At 39.7% G+C, this 20,295-nt stretch overlaps 1 protein-coding gene across 4 annotated transcripts in view; it reads left to right on the forward strand.

Annotated features, from left to right (window-relative positions):
- KIF6 (kinesin family member 6) overlaps positions 1–20,295 on the forward strand; it is a 271,652-nt gene that overhangs the window by 91,650 nt on the left and 159,707 nt on the right. For all 4 annotated transcript variants that reach the window (XM_054024404.1, XM_054024405.1, XM_054024406.1 and 1 more), the window contains one exon: positions 3,366–3,469. In XM_054024404.1, the coding sequence (XP_053880379.1) occupies positions 3,366–3,469 (104 nt within the window). The remainder of the gene's footprint in view (positions 1–3,365; positions 3,470–20,295) is intronic.

Here is a 20,295-nt window from a genome sequence, read left to right on the forward strand (position 1 = left end):
GAACACATACAGGGTCTCCAACATTTACTAAATACTGCAGAGCTTTTCTTCGCATGTTCAGTGTGCTGCTGTCTTCAAGGTGGTGTTTGGGGAGCAAAGCATAGTTGGATTAGGGAGGATCAGAAATGGAGTTAGTGGATCTAAGATTTTATGAATCTATTGGCCATTCGCTCCCATGGAATAAGGGAATAAAGCACAAGAACCACAGAGGCTACATGGTTCCATGACCACACTGAGGCCTAAGGGGATTCCTTGTCCATCACTACCACAATTCTCTTCCCAGTGCACAGCTGTGTGTGCTGGGCTTATGATTTGGCACATAAAATTGAACACCATACTAGTTTCATGATTCATCATCTTTACTGTAAGTGCGGGTCATACAAAGGGTGTGCGTAATACCTTAATGCTACTAAGGTAAATTTGACTCTGATATGTATTTTATCTCTCACTATGGAGAGATACTGTATGTTTTTCACTGTGTATCTCAGCTAAACTGACCAACAGATGTGGAATCTTTTGATGCCCATTTCCTTCTCTTCTTCTTTAAAGCAGTTTAGCTTTAACTACCTCTGTTTCCAGACAAAAGCAGGATTTAGTTCAAACTAAAAACCAAATGCTGAGCCTCAATTGAATCTAGTATGCTGTTGGCACTAATTAAAAACTAAAATAATAGTGTGATGTTCCCCTGGTGTTATCTGGACCAGTGATCTGCTAGGTCACTCCAATCCTTGACTCCGGGAGCCAGCCTTACCCTGCTCTGCTATGAGAACCCTAACTCCTGGGCTGTTCACGCACAGCCTCTAGTGTGTAAGTTGCTCCCAGCTACGTGAGTGAGCATTTTTGGCCAGCCGCTGCTTGGACTGTACAACCGAATGACACTAGCCAATATCTCTGGTCCCAAACAGAACCCTAGGATCTTCCGTCTTGCAGTGTCCAGTTATGCCTGCTGGACGCTGCAAGCTTATATGAGTTCATCAATTTAACAAAGAAATTGTTATCCCAAAGGCTTGTTATCCCAAGGGGAGTCTCTGACACACTTCAAACCAAGCACACTGCTTCAGGTAGAATAAACAAACAAATGTATTAACTACAAAAATAGATTTTAAGTGATTATAAGTCAAAGCATAACAAGTCAGATTTGGTCAAATGAAATAAAAGCAAAATAGATTCTAAGGTGATCGTAACACTTTCAGTGCCCTTACAAACTTAGATGCTTCTCACCACAGGCTGGCTGGTTGCCCTTCAGCCAGGCTCTCCCCTTTGATCAGCGCTTCAGTCGCTTGGTGGTAATGTCTGTAGATGGAGGTGGAAGAGACGGGAAGAGCATGGCAAACATCTCTCCTTTTTATCATGTTCTTTCTTCCCTCTTGGCTTTGCCCTCCCCCCCTTCAGGGTCAGGTGAGCATTACCTCATCGTAGTCCCTGACTGACCAAAGGAAGGGGGGTGACTTACTGGAGAATCCAACAGATCCTTTGTTGCTGCCTAGGCCAGTGTCCTTTGTTCCTGTGAGGCTACACTGGGTTTGTCCCATACATGCCCTGATGAGGTGTGAAATGCCCCTCTGTTCCTGGAGAGTTTTGCCTGGGCTTGTTTTAAGCCATGAGGACACATTTTCAGCCTCATAACTATATACATGAAATTACAACTTATAACATTACTATAACAACAATGCTCAGTGCATCATGAGCCTTCCAAAGACACCCGACATGACAAACTTTGCATTGGATACCACACAATTGTATTATAAGGATGAACATGAGGGTTCAGGGGGTTCCCCTGAGATACAGAATGTTACAAATACTATTTTATAATTATGGTTATGAGCTTATTTTTAACACTGTTTAAAAATAATCAACATTTTACTCCTACCCTGTAGATTGCATTTCAAATATAGATCAGATATATTTTAATCTGCGTAACATTTGAAATCACTATCTAAAGGTGAAGGGTCAGTTGCGTGCATTGCCTTTTTATACTTCCAGACCAAATTTTCACTTTAAACTCTGTACCAAGCACTGGGTCAGTATCAGAGAGTAACAGTAGAGTAACCAATCCTAATATCAGATTAAAATTCCCTGACATGCCAATGGGAATACAGCACATTTATGGTGGTAATCAGAGAGTTTGTAATGAGACATTCACCAGCATATTTAATTCCCTTATAAAATGCTTTGTTGAGTTGGAGTAAAACTTTCAAAGTACATATGGTCCTAGTTACTTCAACATTAAAAAAAACTTTCAACAGCATTTTAGTTATTTTTTAAAAAATCAGAAATGCAGGAAATTCAAAGTTACAGTTAAATTTATGGTTAAGACATCCATATATTTGAAAGGATTTTAAGGCATGATTAGGACACCCAAAGAATCTTAACTCCAGAGAGCATATACAATCAGATATGTTTAATTTGGCCCAAAATCCATGCCATGTAACATTTGGAAGGGCTGCCTTTTTTAAGCTATTGTATGTGGAATCAAGGCTTTCATATTTATTCAGGGTTTTGAAAAATAATGTACTTTTGATATATCTCTAATTCATCATAAGATGTTAATTCATTAAAAGGGCAAAATCCTGAGAGGTGCCAAGTACCTGCTGTTCATATTTCAGTCAAGGGGAGTTGCAGGAGGTCAACACCTCACAGGATTTATTCCTAGGAGGATATTGTGTTGCCAGATGTCTCCTCATACAAACTTTCCGTTTTAGAGCAATGAGATCCAGGTTCCAATAATGACAAAATTAGGAAACACAATATAGATATTCAAATCACCTCCTCAATTACTTCTACTTATTAATGTGGTTTAATTACTTCTCATTATGTTGATTCATAATACTTGCTGGTTGTTGGCTGTATATGAATGAGGCACAGTGTAAGTTTATATTGGAGAATATTGATTTTTATATTTAAAAAAACTTCTAAATTAAAAATTTAGTTTATATTTAGAAACTTCTTTTGCTAAAGAATAAAAGAATGATCCAGCTTTGGGGTGTGGTTGTCCAATCTTTTTCTCTTTTTGGCAAAGATACAATAACAAGCAAAAGTAATGTCATAAAATTCTCTTCCACTCCAATGACAAATTATTTTTCTTATATGTAATCTTTTAAAATCATGCTGTACATCTATGTCTTCTAACACATACAATTTACTGATTTTGGAAGGCTTTTTCCAGTTTTATAAATGGAAAAGACAAAAAAAAGTGGAATATATTTAGTCATTTTGGCCTATTTGCAAAAAGGGAAATTGTAAAATGAGAGTGAAAGAAACACACACAGTGTAATGTTCTATTGATCTCAGGTTTCTAATGCAAAGATCATGGTCTAGCCATTAATCAGAAGGTGATGCTTGTTTTACTGCCTTGCCATTTGTAGATGATTATCCAGCTGAAGAAGGTGATCCAGGAACTGAAGGATGAGCTGGCCATGGTGACTGGGGAGCAAAGAACAGAAGAACTCACACAAGAAGAGCTACTTCAGTAATGCTTAATAGTTTCTTTTTCTACATTCACAGTGAAAGTTTTTGTTACCTTCTCTGTTGGCATAATGAAGTCCAAGTGACCTCAAAGCATTAAATTCCCCGGAGACAATAATAAAGTGCAGTTAGACGCCAGGTTAGAGTGGCAACTTTCCATGAAAAGCTGTACTAGGCTGCTGGCAGTGTTTTCATAGCCTCAGCTTTGAGGAAGTAAAGAAAAGAGAATGTGAAGGATGGGAATATCCATCAGATCCCAGCTGAGAAGTGTTGTATAATAATGCAAAGTAAAAAAACCCCAAGCACTTTCAATACTGGATGTAAGATCTGAAAAGAATTCAAGAACCGTCCTTTGTGTTGAGAAGTATCTTGCTGCAGTCCCGTATCAAAGAAAACTTGCACTACTAATACAAGGTACATCCGTGCCTTAAAAGCCAAACATCTAGAATTTTATCAAGCATAATATTCAAAGAGCATGTTCAATACATATAAGTGTTTTGGGAGCATATAACTTTGCTGTAATAAAATAGTAGAACATAATGTAAGGTAGTGCTATACCTGGTCTAGAAATATAGTTTGGAGCCGCTATACTCTATTCCAGTGGTTCTCAGCCAGGGGTATGTGTACCCTGAAGGGTATGCAGAGGTCTTCCAGGAGATACATCAACTCACCTACATATTTGCCTACTTTTACAACAGGCTAGATAAAAAGCACTAGAAAAGTCAGTACAAACTAAAATTTCATAGACTATGACTTGTTCATACTGCTCTATATACTATACACTGAAATGTAAGTATAATGCTTATATTCCAATTGATTCATAATTATAATATGGTAAAAATGAGCAATTAAGCAATTTTTCAGTATTAGTGTGCTGTAATACTTTTGTATTCATATGTCTGATTTTGTAAGCAAGTAGTTTTTAAGTGAAGTGAAACCTGGGGGCTACGCAAGACAATTCAGACTCCTGAAAGGGGTACAGTAGTCTGGAAATGTTGAGAGCCATTGCTCTATTCCCAGCTTTGATAATGACTATCTATGTGGTTTTGGGCAACTCACTTAATTTCTCTATTCCTCATCTGTAAAAAGAAATTAATACCTGTTTAACAGAGTGTCGAGAGGATTAATTAATTATTTAACAAGTAAGTGATTTGATGTTAAATGCTAAATATTTATTACTATTAATATATTATTAGTACTAAACTCATCCAAAGGAGGACTAGCAGTGCTAATAGTCTCCATTCAGGAGAAATGGCAAATTTTAGTGGCTTGAACCCTCACCAGAAACGTTAATGTGCATTTTGTAGTTGGGTTAGTGTGTTGAAGTTTCTGGGTTAAAAAAACCCAATCGGTATGTGTATTGAGGATGAGGAACCAGACAGAAATCTGTAAATGTTAAATCTTGCAAAGTAGATCTGAACCATTCCCAACATGGGTAATTATATTCTGCCTACTTAAAATGTCTTTGCAGTTTTTACTAGATTGTTAATTTATCATTCTGCCAAAAAATTGGGAGGTATCCCTCTCCCAACACGATCTGTGCCCCAGATACCTTAGAAGCTAATATCAGACATGACATAATGAGGGAGTAATAAGATAGCAGGTTGAAAGACAGGGTTAACATGTGTTGGATACTGTGGTTATTCAAAAAGTGCTAATGGCCAGCATAGTGGAGTAAAGAATTTTTTGTTTGTTAATAGAAGAAAGGAATTTATTTGTTGGCTAATTTCTTGTTGGCATCACAGAAGTGAGTCTTGAAGAAGCTGAATGAGGAGTCATCTTGTCTACATGTTGACTTTAAAGACTTCAATTTTCTCACTTTTGTCTTTGTGATTTATTTTTAGATTCCTCATTAGTTTGTGGATTTTGACATTTGGTAGGATATGACTTGTGTGAGAAAACATCAAAATGTTCTTTGTTTTGCAACATTTTGTTATCAAGTAGATATGTGAAATGTTACATGCATCACATCAATTTTTGTCTCTGGGCTTGTCTGCTACAGGATTTTTGTCATGTTCTGTGATGCTGGTTCTTTTAATTGCTTTTGAGGTCATGATCACTAATCCTACTTATGGAGATTTCCTGCCTTTGCTATTCTCTTCCCCAAGATTGACAGTCAGATATGGTGGTACAACATGGTAGTTGTGTGCATCTGGAAAACCTACTTTAAGCAATGTGTGAATACAAATGCACAAGTTTTGAAGGGCATGAATTGAAATAAATTAAGTGTTATTCTATTATGTCATTGCTTTTTATCTTAACCCTATAAGGTATACAAAAGCACTCTATTCTGACTTCTCAGAAAAGGTAACATGGCTGCCTCTGAAAGGAGTGGCACGGAATTTCTCATTCTAATCCTTTCAGAGCAACTAGGGAGATGATTGTCTGCCTTTAAGGAACACTGAGTGGCATAAAGCAAAACTGCTTAGCAGGACCTTACTTGTGTTAAGACAACCATTTTTGGAATATAGACCATAAAATTCTACATTCTCTTAACTTGGTCTTTTAGTTACAGTTAGTTCAGAGTTGTGCAATGTGGATATTTGTCTTTTCAAAAATTATTCTTTGCTGGAATGAAGAGCTCTGTAATTAAGATAGAGAGCCAAACTTAAGTACCAATGATTGAGATACAACACATTTCCTGGAGGTTAATAATCAACAAGGAATGCCTCTGGCCATTAACCTCAGCCAGACATTAACCCCAAAGAATTGCCTTGTTCAAGGTCATTACTGCTATTGCAGACTAAAAATGGCAAACAAAAATAGGCATATATGGGTTTTTTTTAATGGTTAATGTAGTTTCAAAGGGTATGTAGAAGGCATTGCTAGAGAATTGATGCCCTGTACACAAGCAAGTCAAATTGCTTGAATCTCAACATTCCATTCAGTTTATAATGATAATAAACCCAAGTTTGGATGATTAAAGAGGGGAAAGTTTCTAATGTCAGGATCTAGTTATTTGTTTAGTTTGTGTGTTTTTGCACATAGACTCTGTAGAAAAACAGTTGGAGGTGAAATAAACAGCCAAATGAAAGTTTATAAAGCTTGTGTTTTAGTGAAAATGACTTTCTGTATTTGTTTGAACTTCTACACATTTCTTCTGTTTGTTCTGATAAAATAATAACTGTGTAGATAGTTGAAGACTATTTAATATATTCTATTGTAGGAAATAAAATTATTTAAAAACATATATTGTGAAAAGCAACAAAGAGTCCTGTGGCACCTTAAAGACTAATAGATGTATTGGAGCATAAGCTTTCATGGGTGAATGTCCACTTCGTCAGACGCATGTAATGGAAATTTCCAGAGGCAGATATAAATATGCAGGCAAGACTCAGTCTGGGGATAACGAGGTTAGTTTAATCAGGGAGGGTGAGGCCCTCTTCTAGCAGTTGAGGTGTGAACACCAAGGGAGGAGAAACTGCTTTTGTAGTTGGCTAGCCATTCACAGTCCTTGTTTAATCCTGATCTGATGGTGTCAAATTTGAAGTGTTGTAGCTGATCTGGTTAGACAGCTGTAGACACCAGCAACACCATCACAGGACCTAACCAGACCAGCCCTCATTTAGTGTCTCTCTGCCCAATACTGCAAACCTCTACTCACAGGATTAATTCCATTTATTGAAATTGTCCACATGAGAAAGGACTGCTCACATGAGCGAAAGTTTGCAGGAACAACCATAAACTAGGGAACAAATATAAGTGGACAGTCCTGTATGGAGGTGGCAGCATGATGATCTGCTATTGAGTGTGTGACTGTGAAACCTCTATGTTATAAATTTGCATCAGGTTCTTATACATTTTAATCTAAATAGAATTACTTAATAGGTTAGGAATGGGGCAGATGGTTATGACATACAGTAGAGGAGAAGAGATGCTGTATATAGGCTGATACAGCATGCTGAGTTTGTCCATAAATAGGAGTCACCTTACAATAATGGCTCTCAGAGGCACAGTGAATAATTCTTTTAGAATAGCGGCAGCCTGTTTGGCCTAAAACATTAGGAATCTCTGCCAGATTAGCATTTCTTGTTAGATGTTGCTACTTATCCTATCAAAGGAAATTATAACTAACATCAACTGTGGAGTTCAGATACTATTTGCAAATTTCTACTGTGTTAACACATCTTCCGTTGATCTTAAATGATCTGTACTTAAACTATATATTTTGAAATATTCAGGGTATTTGTAGTTCTTTTGCTTCAAAATTCTTAAACTTTAATAGAAGTCTTTCTCTGGTCTTTCCTTAAGGTTTATGTAATATATTATAAATCAGGAGCAGGTAATTAAGTAGAGAAGTGAACACTAAATATGTCCAGGACAAATCTGTACAGTACCTTCATATTTTAGCAGTTTCATTGTGTTCCTTTGCCTAAATTTTGGGAAGACCAAAATAAAATTAGACTTTTCAAGGCATTCTGTACTATGTGGTATAATCAGTTTATTGTTTGTTTGATGCTGATACAGATACCCAAAAGAAACATTGAAGTACAAAACACCTGAGCTAAAATCTTTCAAGCACTAAGCAAGTACTTCATTTCCTATCTTTGTATAATTGTTTATTTCAGTTAGGCGGCTCTTTTCAGTAGAGGAGGGATACAAAAATGTAGCAAGGGCCTGTGGATAAGCAATGGAGCTCAGGGCCAGGAGTAGTTTTCTAATCTAATCGAATTTATAATGCGTCCACGACCATATATCTTAGCACTAACAAAATTAAATAAGCATCCAAATAATCAGAAAAATTGTATTCTCTCTCTTTCTCATTAATGGGGTGCACATGGAAAGTGGTGATACTACTTCTCTACCTCTTTACTTCTCCCCTCTTCTCAAGACTAATCAGTAAAACGGGCATAGTGATACTTCTGACTGTTGTCTCTTAGGTTTGCTGTAGGAATTAATTAGTTAATGTTCGAGTGTTTTGAACATATAATTAGCTATAAAAGTATTATATTTCAAATTACTTGATTCATTACTTTCTGCCAAGTGCATCTTGCGTAATGGGCTACATCCCATTTGTCTTACTGCAGTAGTCCCAACTGAGGTCAATGAACTATTCACCTGAGTAAAATGAGTAGTGTTTAGCCCAGTACATGAAAATAGCTGGTTCTTTCATTTTCTGTAGCTGGTTCTTTCATTTTCTTTTTTTACTCAAATAGAGGGAGGATCTTCCAGTTGTTTTTTTAATTAGTGGAAAGGGAAAAATATCTCTCAGGGAGACCATATAACGCTGCATTCTCGCATTGTTTTTCACAACATTCAAAACAAAATGAAAAACAAATGTGCTTGACTCTTCTAGTATATAGTACATTGTTACACAGCACAAGTCTTGAGAATAAAGCTACAACTGCCTCTGGAATTCTAACCTTAAATTCTATCTTCTGTAGGTAGTATTTACCTTATTTCTCTATATATAGGGTTGTATTATTTTTATACTTGGTTAAACATGTAAGAGTTCTGCTGCTCTCATTTAGTTTATTTAAATATATAATATTATCTTCTGCTAGACTTTATGGTTCAGAATGGAGTTCATAAAATGCTGTCAAGATAGGAGTTGCTTCCTTTGAATCTCACAGTCCTCTTTTTTAACTATAATGGGCTGATCCCTAAATGTTTCTTGGAGCTAAAGAATTAGTTCCTTGTTTAGAAAAAATTTTTGGAACCCTTTGCACACTTGAAAAAACATGTATAAAATAGCAGCATGAGTACACCCACTAGAAGGTAATTGTATACTCACAGGTTTCTGTATTATAATTTAAAATTTAAAAAAAGTCACATTTAAATGGAATCGTTCTCCTTTTTTTTTTGTAAGTAGCATGCCAGAAATAAAAGGGAGAGGCCTTTTTGTTTGAATGATGTTGGTATAATTTCTTTCTCCGAATGAGCTCACTAGCAATCTAAGTTTTATGCCCAGAAAATCAGGATTTCAAATCAAAACATTTGTGTTCCATAGCACCCACGCTTCCAGAATCCATGCCAGTTGGAACTCTCTAAACCTGGGACTGGAAATGCTGGCTTAGCACTTCAGTCTATTAATAACTTTAACTTCTTTCAGGTACACACACTATTGCAATAGCTTTTTATTTTTAACTTAATCAACTATTGTTCATCTTTTTCATGTGCTGGACTTGTCATCAGTCCCTTCTGGCTTTTATTTTCCCAATTCAACATTTTGACATCTTTATGCTAGCACAGTACTAAAATATTGCACTGTGATAAAACATAGAGCTTTAACAGTCACACAAGGCTTAAGCTGCTATACAAACAATGCAGATAGTATTTTCGTTTACAAAAAGGGGAATGGAGTTCAAGAGCTCATATTGGCTGATATTGAGTCCATATCAACTGCGAAGTGGAGATGACAAAGGGTATAATTACCTTGTCTCATATCAAGACAGCTATGAAAGGTAAGAATAACAATGTGCAAAAAAATCTTTACCATATTTTCCCCTGATTGTAACCGAATACACTACAGGCTGGTGACATAGTTCTAGGTGTGCAGGAGCTCTGTACTTCCACAAAATGATCCTTGTAAGCTGCATCAGTTTGATGGACAGATTAATTTATATTAGAGTTTCATACTGCAGCCCTTCACCGTGGTATCTGAGCACCTACATTTAAAATGGCCAGTACATAAGAATAGAAATATGGCCATTCTGGGTCAGACCAATGGTCCATCTACCCCAGTAGCCTGTCTGGCCAATGCCAGCTGTTTCAGAGGAAATAAACAGAACAGGGCAGTTATCGAGTGATCCATCCCTGTCATCCACTCCTAGTTTCTGGCAGCTAGAGGCTTAGGATACCCAGAGCATGAGGTTGCATCCCTGACCATCTTGGCTAATAGCCATTGATGGACCTATTCTCCATGAACCTATCTAATTCTTTTTTGAACCCAGTTATACTTTTGGCCTTCACAACATCCCCTGGCAATGAGATCCACAGACTGACTATGCATTGTGTTAAGTAGTACTTCCTTTTGTTTGTTTTAAACCTGCTGCCTATTAATTTCATTGGGTGACCCCAGGTTCGTGTGTTATGTGAAGGGGTAAATAACACTTCCTTATTCACTTTCTCCACACCATTTCTGATTTTTTAGACCTCCATCATATCCCCCTTACTCTTCTCTTTTCCAAGGTGAACTGTCCCCGTCTTTTTAATTTTTCCTCATATGGAAGCTGTTCCATACCTCTAATCGTTTTTGTTGCCCTGTACCTTTTCCAACTCTAATATATCTTTTTTGAGATAGGGCGGCCAGAGCTATACACAGTATTCAAGGTATGGGCTTATCAGGGATTGCATTATTATATTTTCTGTTTTATTATCTATCCTTTTCCTAATGGCTCCTAAATTCTGTTCACTTTTTTGACTGATGCTGCACATTGAGTGGATGTTTTCAGAGAACTATCCATAATGACTCCAAGATTTTTCTTCAGTGGTAACAGAAAATTTTAATCATTGAGGTGTGTGTCTTTTCAGAGGTAAAAACATGTCCGAAAAGTGAAAGCTTTTCTTTTATGGTGAACTAACTGTTTAAAGAGTGTTGGAACGCACGTTAGTGAAGAAAGTGTTACTACTGTGTTTTCACTGAAATGCTGACATTTCTGAAATGACTGTTTTCAAAGCTGCTTCAAACAATATGTGAGCTTGGTACAAAATGGACTAAAGAACTGGTTTTAATCATGTAACTTATTTCTCATATGATCAGCAGGGCAAAAAACTGAGTTCTGCTTAATTTCTATAGATTAAAGGTATGATTGGTTTTATTTTAAAAGTATAAGTAATAAAAGAGTAGTTCGTTTTTCAGATATGGACACCTAACAAGAATGGAGAAATTCAGATGCTTAAATTAGAATTTGCACATCAAGGTGCCTGTTTGATTGTCCAGTTGTGGGATTTAGGCATCTATTATTTCTTTTAAATGATGGTTCTACTCTGAACATCAATTGTGTAAGAAAATGCCATTTTTACTCATCAGTTCCACTCACTGGGTGTATGGGTCAACTCTGTTGCTTCAGTGACTATGATTTTTACTCCAGTTAGCTCTGTAGAATCAGGGAGTATGTCTACACTTGAAATGCTGCATCACTGCAGCTATGCTGCTGTAGTGCTTTAGTGTAAACACTTACTACAGCAATGGAAGGGGTTTTTCTATCGCTGTAGTAAATCCACCTCCCTGAGACACAGCAGTTAAGTCAATGGAATTCTTCCATCGACCTAGCTCGGCCTACACCAGTCAACCTACAACATTTATGATCATCAACTTAGTGCCACAAACAAGATATAGGGGCTATACCAGTATTCTCCTTTTTCTTCTCAAAACTGTCCATCTCCTTCTTGAACTGATATTGCACATTCCAATATTCCAGGTTTGGACCAACTCTATGGCCCTTTGATTAATTTTTCTAAAATTGTATTTTTGGTTTGCTGTTGCAAGATATTATGACTATTTTTATTTTAATGAGACTTTACTGTATTGGCAGCATTATTTAAATCTTATTCACAAACGTCAATCTAATCAGTTTTTTGCAGCATGACTAGGATCAAGAGAACCCAGAAAATTGCAAGGATTTACAATCTCCCTGTAGAAGTCCTGTAGGCTTTACTTCTTTCTGTAGAATCTAAGGCCTGGCCTACACTAGAAGGAGGGTGGGGGGGAATTAATCTAAGTTCATGTAGCTGAAGTCGACATACTTAGACCTACTCACCGTGGTGTCTTCACTGCGATGAGTCAACTGCTACTGCTCCCCTGTCGACTCTGCCTGCGCCTCTCACGTCGGTGGAGTACAGGAGTCGACAGGAGAGCGCTCGGGGGTCGATTTATTGCATCTAGACTAGACACGATAAATCGACCCCCACTGGATCGATCGCTGCCCGCCGATCCGGCGGGTAGTGTAGACATACCCTAAGACTGAAATATTCAAACTTGTATACTTTAAAGAAAGCTCCAAAGGTGTGACCTGGAGTAAAATTTTCAAAAGCACCAAGTTTCATTTTCAGAAGTGACTTACCTTTAAAAATCTGGCTCTTAAATGCCTATTTAGGCATTGCTGAAACAGTGTTGCAAAGCCTAACTGATTTAGGAGCCTAAATCACATTTTTAAAAGGGATTTAGGTACATACGTGCAACATCCTGTTGACAGTTGATGGAATTTAGACACTTAAGTGCTTAAATCACTTTTGAAAATGATGTTAAAGCTCCTAAATCAGTTAGGTGTTGCAACACTGAGCAAAGCAATGCCAAATACCTTTTAAAATCTGGGCTTAAATTTCACTGACTTTCATTGTAGTTTTATTGATTTAGGCTCCTAAGTCATTTAAGGACTTTTGAAAATGTATCTCTAATTTGCAGAAGTGCTGAGCACCCATAACTCCCACTGAAATCATAGGAACTTCAGGTGCTCAGCCTCTCTGAAAGTCAGAGCACATATTTATAGAGCCCTGCGCAGGTACACAAATGTGTATCTGCATCCGATCCGCTATCCCCAAAAATTATCCGTGGATTTGCTGGGCTCTACATTGGGGGCTGGGCTGAGGCTGGAGCACGGTCGGAGAGAATCGGAGGCAGCTGTGGGGAACCTGCACGGAGTTGCGGACCCCCCGCTTGTCCTCGGTCAGGCGGGGAGCCTGGGGGGTGGGGATGCAGCCAGGGGCTGATCTCAGGCACCCCCCCCATCCTCCTCTGCACCGCGGGCAGGTGGAGGGTCTGCTGCTGGCCTGGCAAGAGGAGGGAGACCTGTGGAGCTGTTTGGGGGCTGCTCAGGTCCACTGCGCTCTGCACAGCTGGCCACCCGGCTCGTTTAGTGGCCAGGCTGCGGCTCTGAGCCATCCCGCTCCCCGGCCAGAGCCAGGTCAGGGAGAGCCGCACTGTCAGCTCCTCCTGCACCCAGTGTCCCTCCCCCCACTGCCAAATGTCCCAGCCCCCCACTCAGTGTCCCTTCCCCCCAGCCTCCCCACCAAATGTCCCAGTCTCCCCACTCAGTGTCCCTGTTTCCCAGTACCCCCGCCCAGTGTCTCTGCCCACCAGCCCTTCCACCCAGGGCAGGTGGAGGGACTCAGCCTCCCCACAACTGCTAGCGTGGCTCTCCCCAACCCAGCTCCAGCTGGGGGGAGTGGCTCGGAGCTGCAGCCCGGCCATGGTAAGAGCCAGGCAGGCAGCTGTGGAGAGCTGCGACGGACCCTCCACTTGCCCTGGGCGTGGGGCCCAAGCAGCCCCCGACCCAGTGTCCCTGCCCCTCAGGTCCCCTGCCCAGAGTAGGTGAGGGGACAGCTAAATGGAAAGGGAATGGAAGAGCAGGGGGGTGAAGGGAACAGGTCAGGGGAGGAGAGGGTAAGAGGGGCAAGTATGCTGTGAAGCTGTGATGAAGAGACTTTGAGGGGGTTGGAGGAGAAAGGGGAGGGTTGGTGCAAACAACGAATCAGCACAAGGCAGAGACAGTCAGAATGGTATGCTTTTGACTGGAATGTCCAAAGGTCTCTGCCTTGACTGGTTCTGTTCCTCTCGGCTGGAGTTTCTGGCTGGCTGCTATCTGCAGTTCTCCCCCAAAACCACATTGGTGGGGGAAGGGAAGGCACTGTCTGGATCCTAGTGCCCCCAGAATGGGGCTGTTTCCCCTGCACAGTTGTGGGTCAGAAGGTTCTAGCAGCAGGGGTGGCCCCAGCTGGGCCCCATTTTACCCTCTATTTCCCAGTGCAAAAGTCCCTACTTAGGCTGCTTCACCTCTGTTGCAGCTCCAGTGGTGGTAGCAAGGTGAGAATGCCGGTGTATACAGCACATTGGCATTTTTACCACCGTGTGGTCTAACTCTTCGCAGAACAAATCTGGACGACACAGAACTGCTGCCATTTACACTAGTGCTTCGCGCTAGTGCAAAGTTGGAAGACTCCCTCCCAAAATAGTCAAGTGTAGATGACCCCTAAATGCTTTTAGACTACAAGGTAAAAAATATCTTTTGCAAAAAAACATGCTGAGACATTTCATCTGAAACCAGAGCCCACTAACGGTTATGAATAACAATATAAACTCTTATACAGAGGGCCTGATCCAGCTCCCATTAAAGTCAATGGAAACACTCACGTGGACTAAAATGGGGTTGAATCAGGCTCACAGCTTATTAATCTCCATTGTATTGTTTAATATTAAGCATAGACTGCATTGCATGAATGCCTTTTGTTCTGCAGCTTAGTCATAAAGGGATCTTTTGGTATAGATAGTGGCATTTTGCACCTCTTTCCAGCATAAGCTGAGATGTATCCTATACACTTTATCTCCTTTGTCGTAATGTTAGCAGGAATGCCTGGAAGTATTTTCCATTTTCTCACTAGTCTTTCATAGGAAGATCAATTAATTGGCTAGTTAGAGACCCTGGGGGTTTTATTCTCCTATTGATTCATAGAGAACTTACATGGATAGCTCCTATTAGCTATGATGGCATTTACTTTTCAATCTCTCATGTATCAATGGATAAATAGATCCCTAGTTTTTAGTGAATGTGTTTAGTGTTTAGTTCAATCACAAACTAAATTACATGGTCAGACTTGAATTCTTAGTTCTTTTATGCACTAGGATCATTATAACAGTTAAAACATTTTTCAAAAAGAATTCTCTGCCATAATGGACTAGAAGTGCATGGTATGAGTTAACAGTAGCAGGCCAGAGACCCTACTGCAAAGTTTATAGTGAACAAACTGAATTTCTGCCTACTCCTCTTAGCAGATTTTGTGAAAATAACCCATCTAATGACCTCAAAAATGTTTCAGTAGCTTCTTTTGTTTACAGCCTGTTTTTCATAGTCTTGGATTTCAGGTTCACATGTCATAGAATCCACAGCTGACACTAAATTGTGAATTCATTGTTCTTTAACTGAACTCCACTTTTATATGTGATATACGGTACCAGTGGTCTGTGGTTAAAAGGCAAGAGCTCCCACAAATGAATCATCGCACACAAGGCAAGGGCAAAACGAGGGCTTCCAAAATCCCTAGAAGTCTTGAATTCTTGCCCCTGTGTTTTGAGACCCTGCATGTTACATATTATTGAAAGCTCTAAACTTTAAAAAATCATGTAAAAACTGGCTGATGGTGCTTTCTCTGATGTATTTCAGCTGTGTTATTTGCATCCTGGTTCATAAAAACATGCCTGACTGGTTCAGAACTGGAAATGCATATTGAATATTGTTTAAAGAGGTAAAAATCAGTTGTTAAAGAGGATAACACTGCAGTATAGCAGATATCAGCTGATCGTCTTTCAGTTGGACTATCATAGAATCTGCCTCCCATCTGAGGTAATATGGATAGGCAGCTTTTGTGGTTTTGTGTGTGATATGACTAAGGTGTTGATAGGCAGGCTTAATTAAGGAAGAGCTCATGAGAGCATGGACGGTAGTAGAAGAGAGGTAAAGTTGATATTGTAAAACTGTCTGTAACTGCTGAGTGCTTAGAAATGTCTGCATTTACAACATAAGAGCATTATAAAGAAGAGGGTAATAAAAGACCAAAGAGTTAAAAAATATGGGATATTAGGAATGGCATAAGAGGGGGGAAAGGCAAAAGAAAAACAAAACAAGGGGGAAAAGGTGAAGTCATTAGAAAGGACTTTGTGTTTCTGTCAAAACTTTCACTTTAGTGTTGTCACTCTAGTTATCATGAGAAACAACTGAAGTCCTTTGAAATCAAACTGAAAAGAAGAGGAAAAAAAGATTGTGCCCTTATGATGTTCCTTTATGATATATAAAGACAGTCTCGTAACATGTTTTGTTGTTTTTTCTTCACACAAAAAAATCCAAAATAAACTTTCAGCTTTATTTGTACATTCAGAATATCAGATCCAATCTTCTTTCTATTTTTATTTATGATTGATTTTTGGTGTGAGGACAAGGCCTTTTGGAATATTTTTGGGAGACCTCAGTGATCCTCTCACATGAGAGCTGCAGCTCTCCCAAGGCTACGATTCAGCATCCTCTCCACCCTCTGGCTATGTGTACACTGGGAATCGTGTTGGGTAGCACCTGCTAAAACCCTACTGTAGACAGCGCAATTTGTATTTTAACACATATTACCTGGTAGGGGTCTATCCTAGGGCTTACCTCCACCAGCTAACTCATGTTAGAACTGCAACTTGCCTGGCCTACACTACAATTTTAACACCACTATTGTTAGATTAACACTAGTGCAGGTATATCTACCTGTGCTACAATCACACCTTCATTTGCAGTGTACACATCCCTAATACTGCTCAGTGCTTGACACAATGCTAAATCAGTCATCTACACAATGCTACTAATACCAGTGGAAATACAGTTTAGCACCAGTGAGAAATGTATAAAAAAAGGCCAAAGTGAAAAGCGAGGGCCAGATATTCTTGATACTAAACTGAAAAAACAAACCCAGATATAAAAACTAACCCAGAGCCTCTTTATACACCAGGCAGGAGGAATATTTTGTATATTTTTTTGTTTTGCAGTTCACCTTAAAGACAAGCTGTTGGCTCAGGAAAGTATAACCTACTTTTTGCTGTTGTTGCTGCTGTTGTTTTTTGCTGTCTTAAACATTTAAAGCCACATCCTTATGCTTCGCTCCATGTATGCTATCTTGTAACTGGACCAACTTTAAATGAATTTTATAAATTGGCCTTAAACTTAATCACTGCAGAGTGTTTAGAAAGTGATGATTGGGGAGGGTAGGAGGATTCTTACTCACTTGAGTTCTCTGTTCATTATTCTTGGATGATCATTAAGTGAGAGAAACTCTTTCTTGTTTACTGCTGTTTTTCATAAAGAAAAAGGCCTTTGTGTGCTACTATTTTTTCTTCCTCCTCCAGGGAGCTTCTATTGGGGGAAACTATTCTTCCTGAGGCAGCAGGGTTCTGGCAACTGACTTCAGCACACTCTAGCTTCCAACAGTGTGAGCCAGGCCTGCTGCAGTTAGGACAGAACCCAACAGTCCTGAGGGGAAGAGTGCCATGATTTGAAAATCTCCTTTTGGAGCTTGCCGCAGCTACTAGGTTAGTAGTAACTGGTCGAGCTTTAATAGTTGACAATCCCTTTACTCAACAACAAATGGGGGAAAAAATACATAAGGGACACTTCTGGATTTACAGGTGGCTTCACTATAATGTGTCTGCATGGATACCCCTGAAGACCACTTAGAAGCTACAGCTAATGAAGAATGTGGCAGCCTACTTGCTTGTTGTATTAATTATAGGGAATCTATTACCTATGTTTTAAAGATTGCTCTAGCTCCCTACTCATTTCCTGATGCAATTCAGTGTGTGTTGATATTGACCTTTAAAACTTAAGAACTTGTGTACACAGAGACTGGAACTGAAATAATAATATTATTTGTATTATCATAAGGCCTAGAAGCTCCAATGACGGACCAGGTCCCTTTTTATTCTGGAGGCTGTAGGAAGAGCCCCAGAGAGCTTACACTATGACTATAATACAAGAGACAACAGAGAGATACAAACAAAGAGACGGGGAAGTACAAGGAAAAAAATGAGACCGTATTGGTCAGCATGACAGGTAGTGGTCTCAGCACACCAGTACCCTAGCCATTTTCAAGTTTTTTATAGGCCTCATGGCAAAGAAGCATCCTAAGGAGGATATTGAATAAGATTTGCTGATATTTACAGGGAGCTTCTCCCAGGTGTGAGGGGCAGCATGGGAGAAAGCACATAGGTGTGTGTTTCAAAATTTAACAAGTGGGCAATAGAGACTGGCATCATGGGTCAGTCACAAGCAGGAGTTGACCTTTTAGTACTGAATGAGAGATGATAGGTAGGGGGAGGATAGGCGCTGTTGTCATTATTTGTGTTATCTTTCTCATTTAAACTGTGAGCACTTTGGGGGGGAGGAATAGCTTTGTTGTCTCCTGTAAAGCCTTAAATCATGGCATTATATAACTAGTATTAGAATGTTTAAATTATTTCCATGGTCCCTTCATTGATAAATCATTCTGAAAATTTAGCTCAGTGGACTTAAGATATGTTCAGCAGGAAGAGAAACCTCAGACTGCATCTGCATCGCATCATCAATTTATTTTTACCTTTGTTTAATAATTTAATCCACTGGCAGAACTCCCAGTATGTTCTGATTTCTATCCTTTTTGTCATCTGGCTATATATTTACCTAAGAAGCTTGGTCCTTTAATTCTCTCCTGTTAAAAGGTGTCTATGCTTGGGGGAAGGGATAGCTCAGTGGTTTGAGCATTAGCCTGCTAAACCCAGGGTTGTGAGTTCAATCCTTGAAGGGACCACTTAGGAATCTGGGGCAAAATGGGTATTTGGTCCTGCTAGTGAAGGCAGGGGACTAGACTCGATGACCTTTCAGGAGATGGGATATCTCCATTAATTTTTTTTTTTTTTGTGTGTGCACAGAAATTAATATTCATGATGTTGTTTGTCTTTAATAGTCAGAATATAAATCTGAAAGCTTGTTTTAGTTCTTGTGCTTAATTGTGCGTTTTGAGGGCCTTTTCCATTCCTTTTCCCTTTGGCAAAAAATTCCATTTCATTTTTGGTTCAGGAAATTCTTCCTCTTTGGCATAAAGGTCTATATTAAAACACACTGAAGAAGTACTGTTCTTTAGAAGTGGCAAAAAGGCTTAGTTGGTTAACCACTTCTAATCTAGGTTCTGCTACAGCAAAGTTGAATCAGTCCATCTGGCACTAAAATCCACTTTGGCTCCAGTGAATGTGTGGTCTTCAAGCCACAAAAAGTGAATTGGGCAGTTGCGGTTTTTTAAAATGCTGGAAATCTCAAGTGGGTGACAGGTAATGGAGGAAGGAGAAAATACCACCTCACATTCATATTTACTACTCACCTAATTTGTAAATAGGAAACTAAATTAGACAGAACAGTCGCCTGGGACAAATTCATGCTCTCTCTTCTCCCTTGCCTTACTGTTCTCTTTTCTCCTAAAATATTCTTAGTAACTCCCTGCAATGTTAACTTGATGATCTTGTTGCAAGCTTCTAGCTGACAAATGTTTTTGGATTGATTCCCGTAGCCTAAGTCTCTGCCAACTGAGGCAATCTGGGTATAGCTGAAATGCCTATTCTTTTATTTACAGTTCAAGGTTACTGCCATGTTGTAGTAGCGTTAAATGACCTCACATTGAGGATCTGACCCTAGTGCGTAAAATTAGGAGAAAATAGTTTTGGAATGTTTCTCTTATTAAATGTGGTTAATGTAGTGCTCAGTATACTGCAGGGCCACCCAGAGGATTCAGGGAGCCTGGGGCAAAGCAGGGGAGTGGACATACTCACCGGGCGGCGCTCCAAGTCTGCGGTGGCGGCGGGTCCTTCAGTTGCTCCGCGTCTTCGGCAACACTGAAGGACCTGCCGCTGAAATGCCGCCGAATGCCAACTGAAGGGCCCCCCTCTGCTGAAATGCCGCCGAAGATCCGGACCGCCGCTGGGTAAGTAAAAAGGCACCTCTAGCCAGGAAAGGGATTCTCGGCCAGGGCTTGCGGGGCCCCTGCGGGGCCAGGGGCAGATTGCCCCACTTGCCGCCCCCCCCCCCTCTGGGCGGCCCTGGTATACTGCCAGACTTAGTGCTAGATACTGAATGCTTTTGTTTATCCATAGACTAGCTATAGCACTGGCAGTTGCAATATAGGCTTCTCCACCTTTCCCAATCATGACACACAGAGGCCACTTGTAGGTGTGAGGGGATAGTTCCCATGTCCATTTATTTCTTGGCCTATCTGCTGAAATTACCAGTAAGGTTCCCACTTGTGGGATTGAATGCTTATTCATAGAGACCGATAAATGTAGCAATAATTAAAACTAATATTCTGGTCTTTATTACTCAATAATCTCTGCTCTGCTTCAGC

The sequence above is a fragment of the Malaclemys terrapin genome, chromosome 3 (genome assembly GCF_027887155.1).
Source record: "Malaclemys terrapin pileata isolate rMalTer1 chromosome 3, rMalTer1.hap1, whole genome shotgun sequence".
Lineage (NCBI taxonomy): Eukaryota > Metazoa > Chordata > Testudines > Emydidae > Malaclemys > Malaclemys terrapin.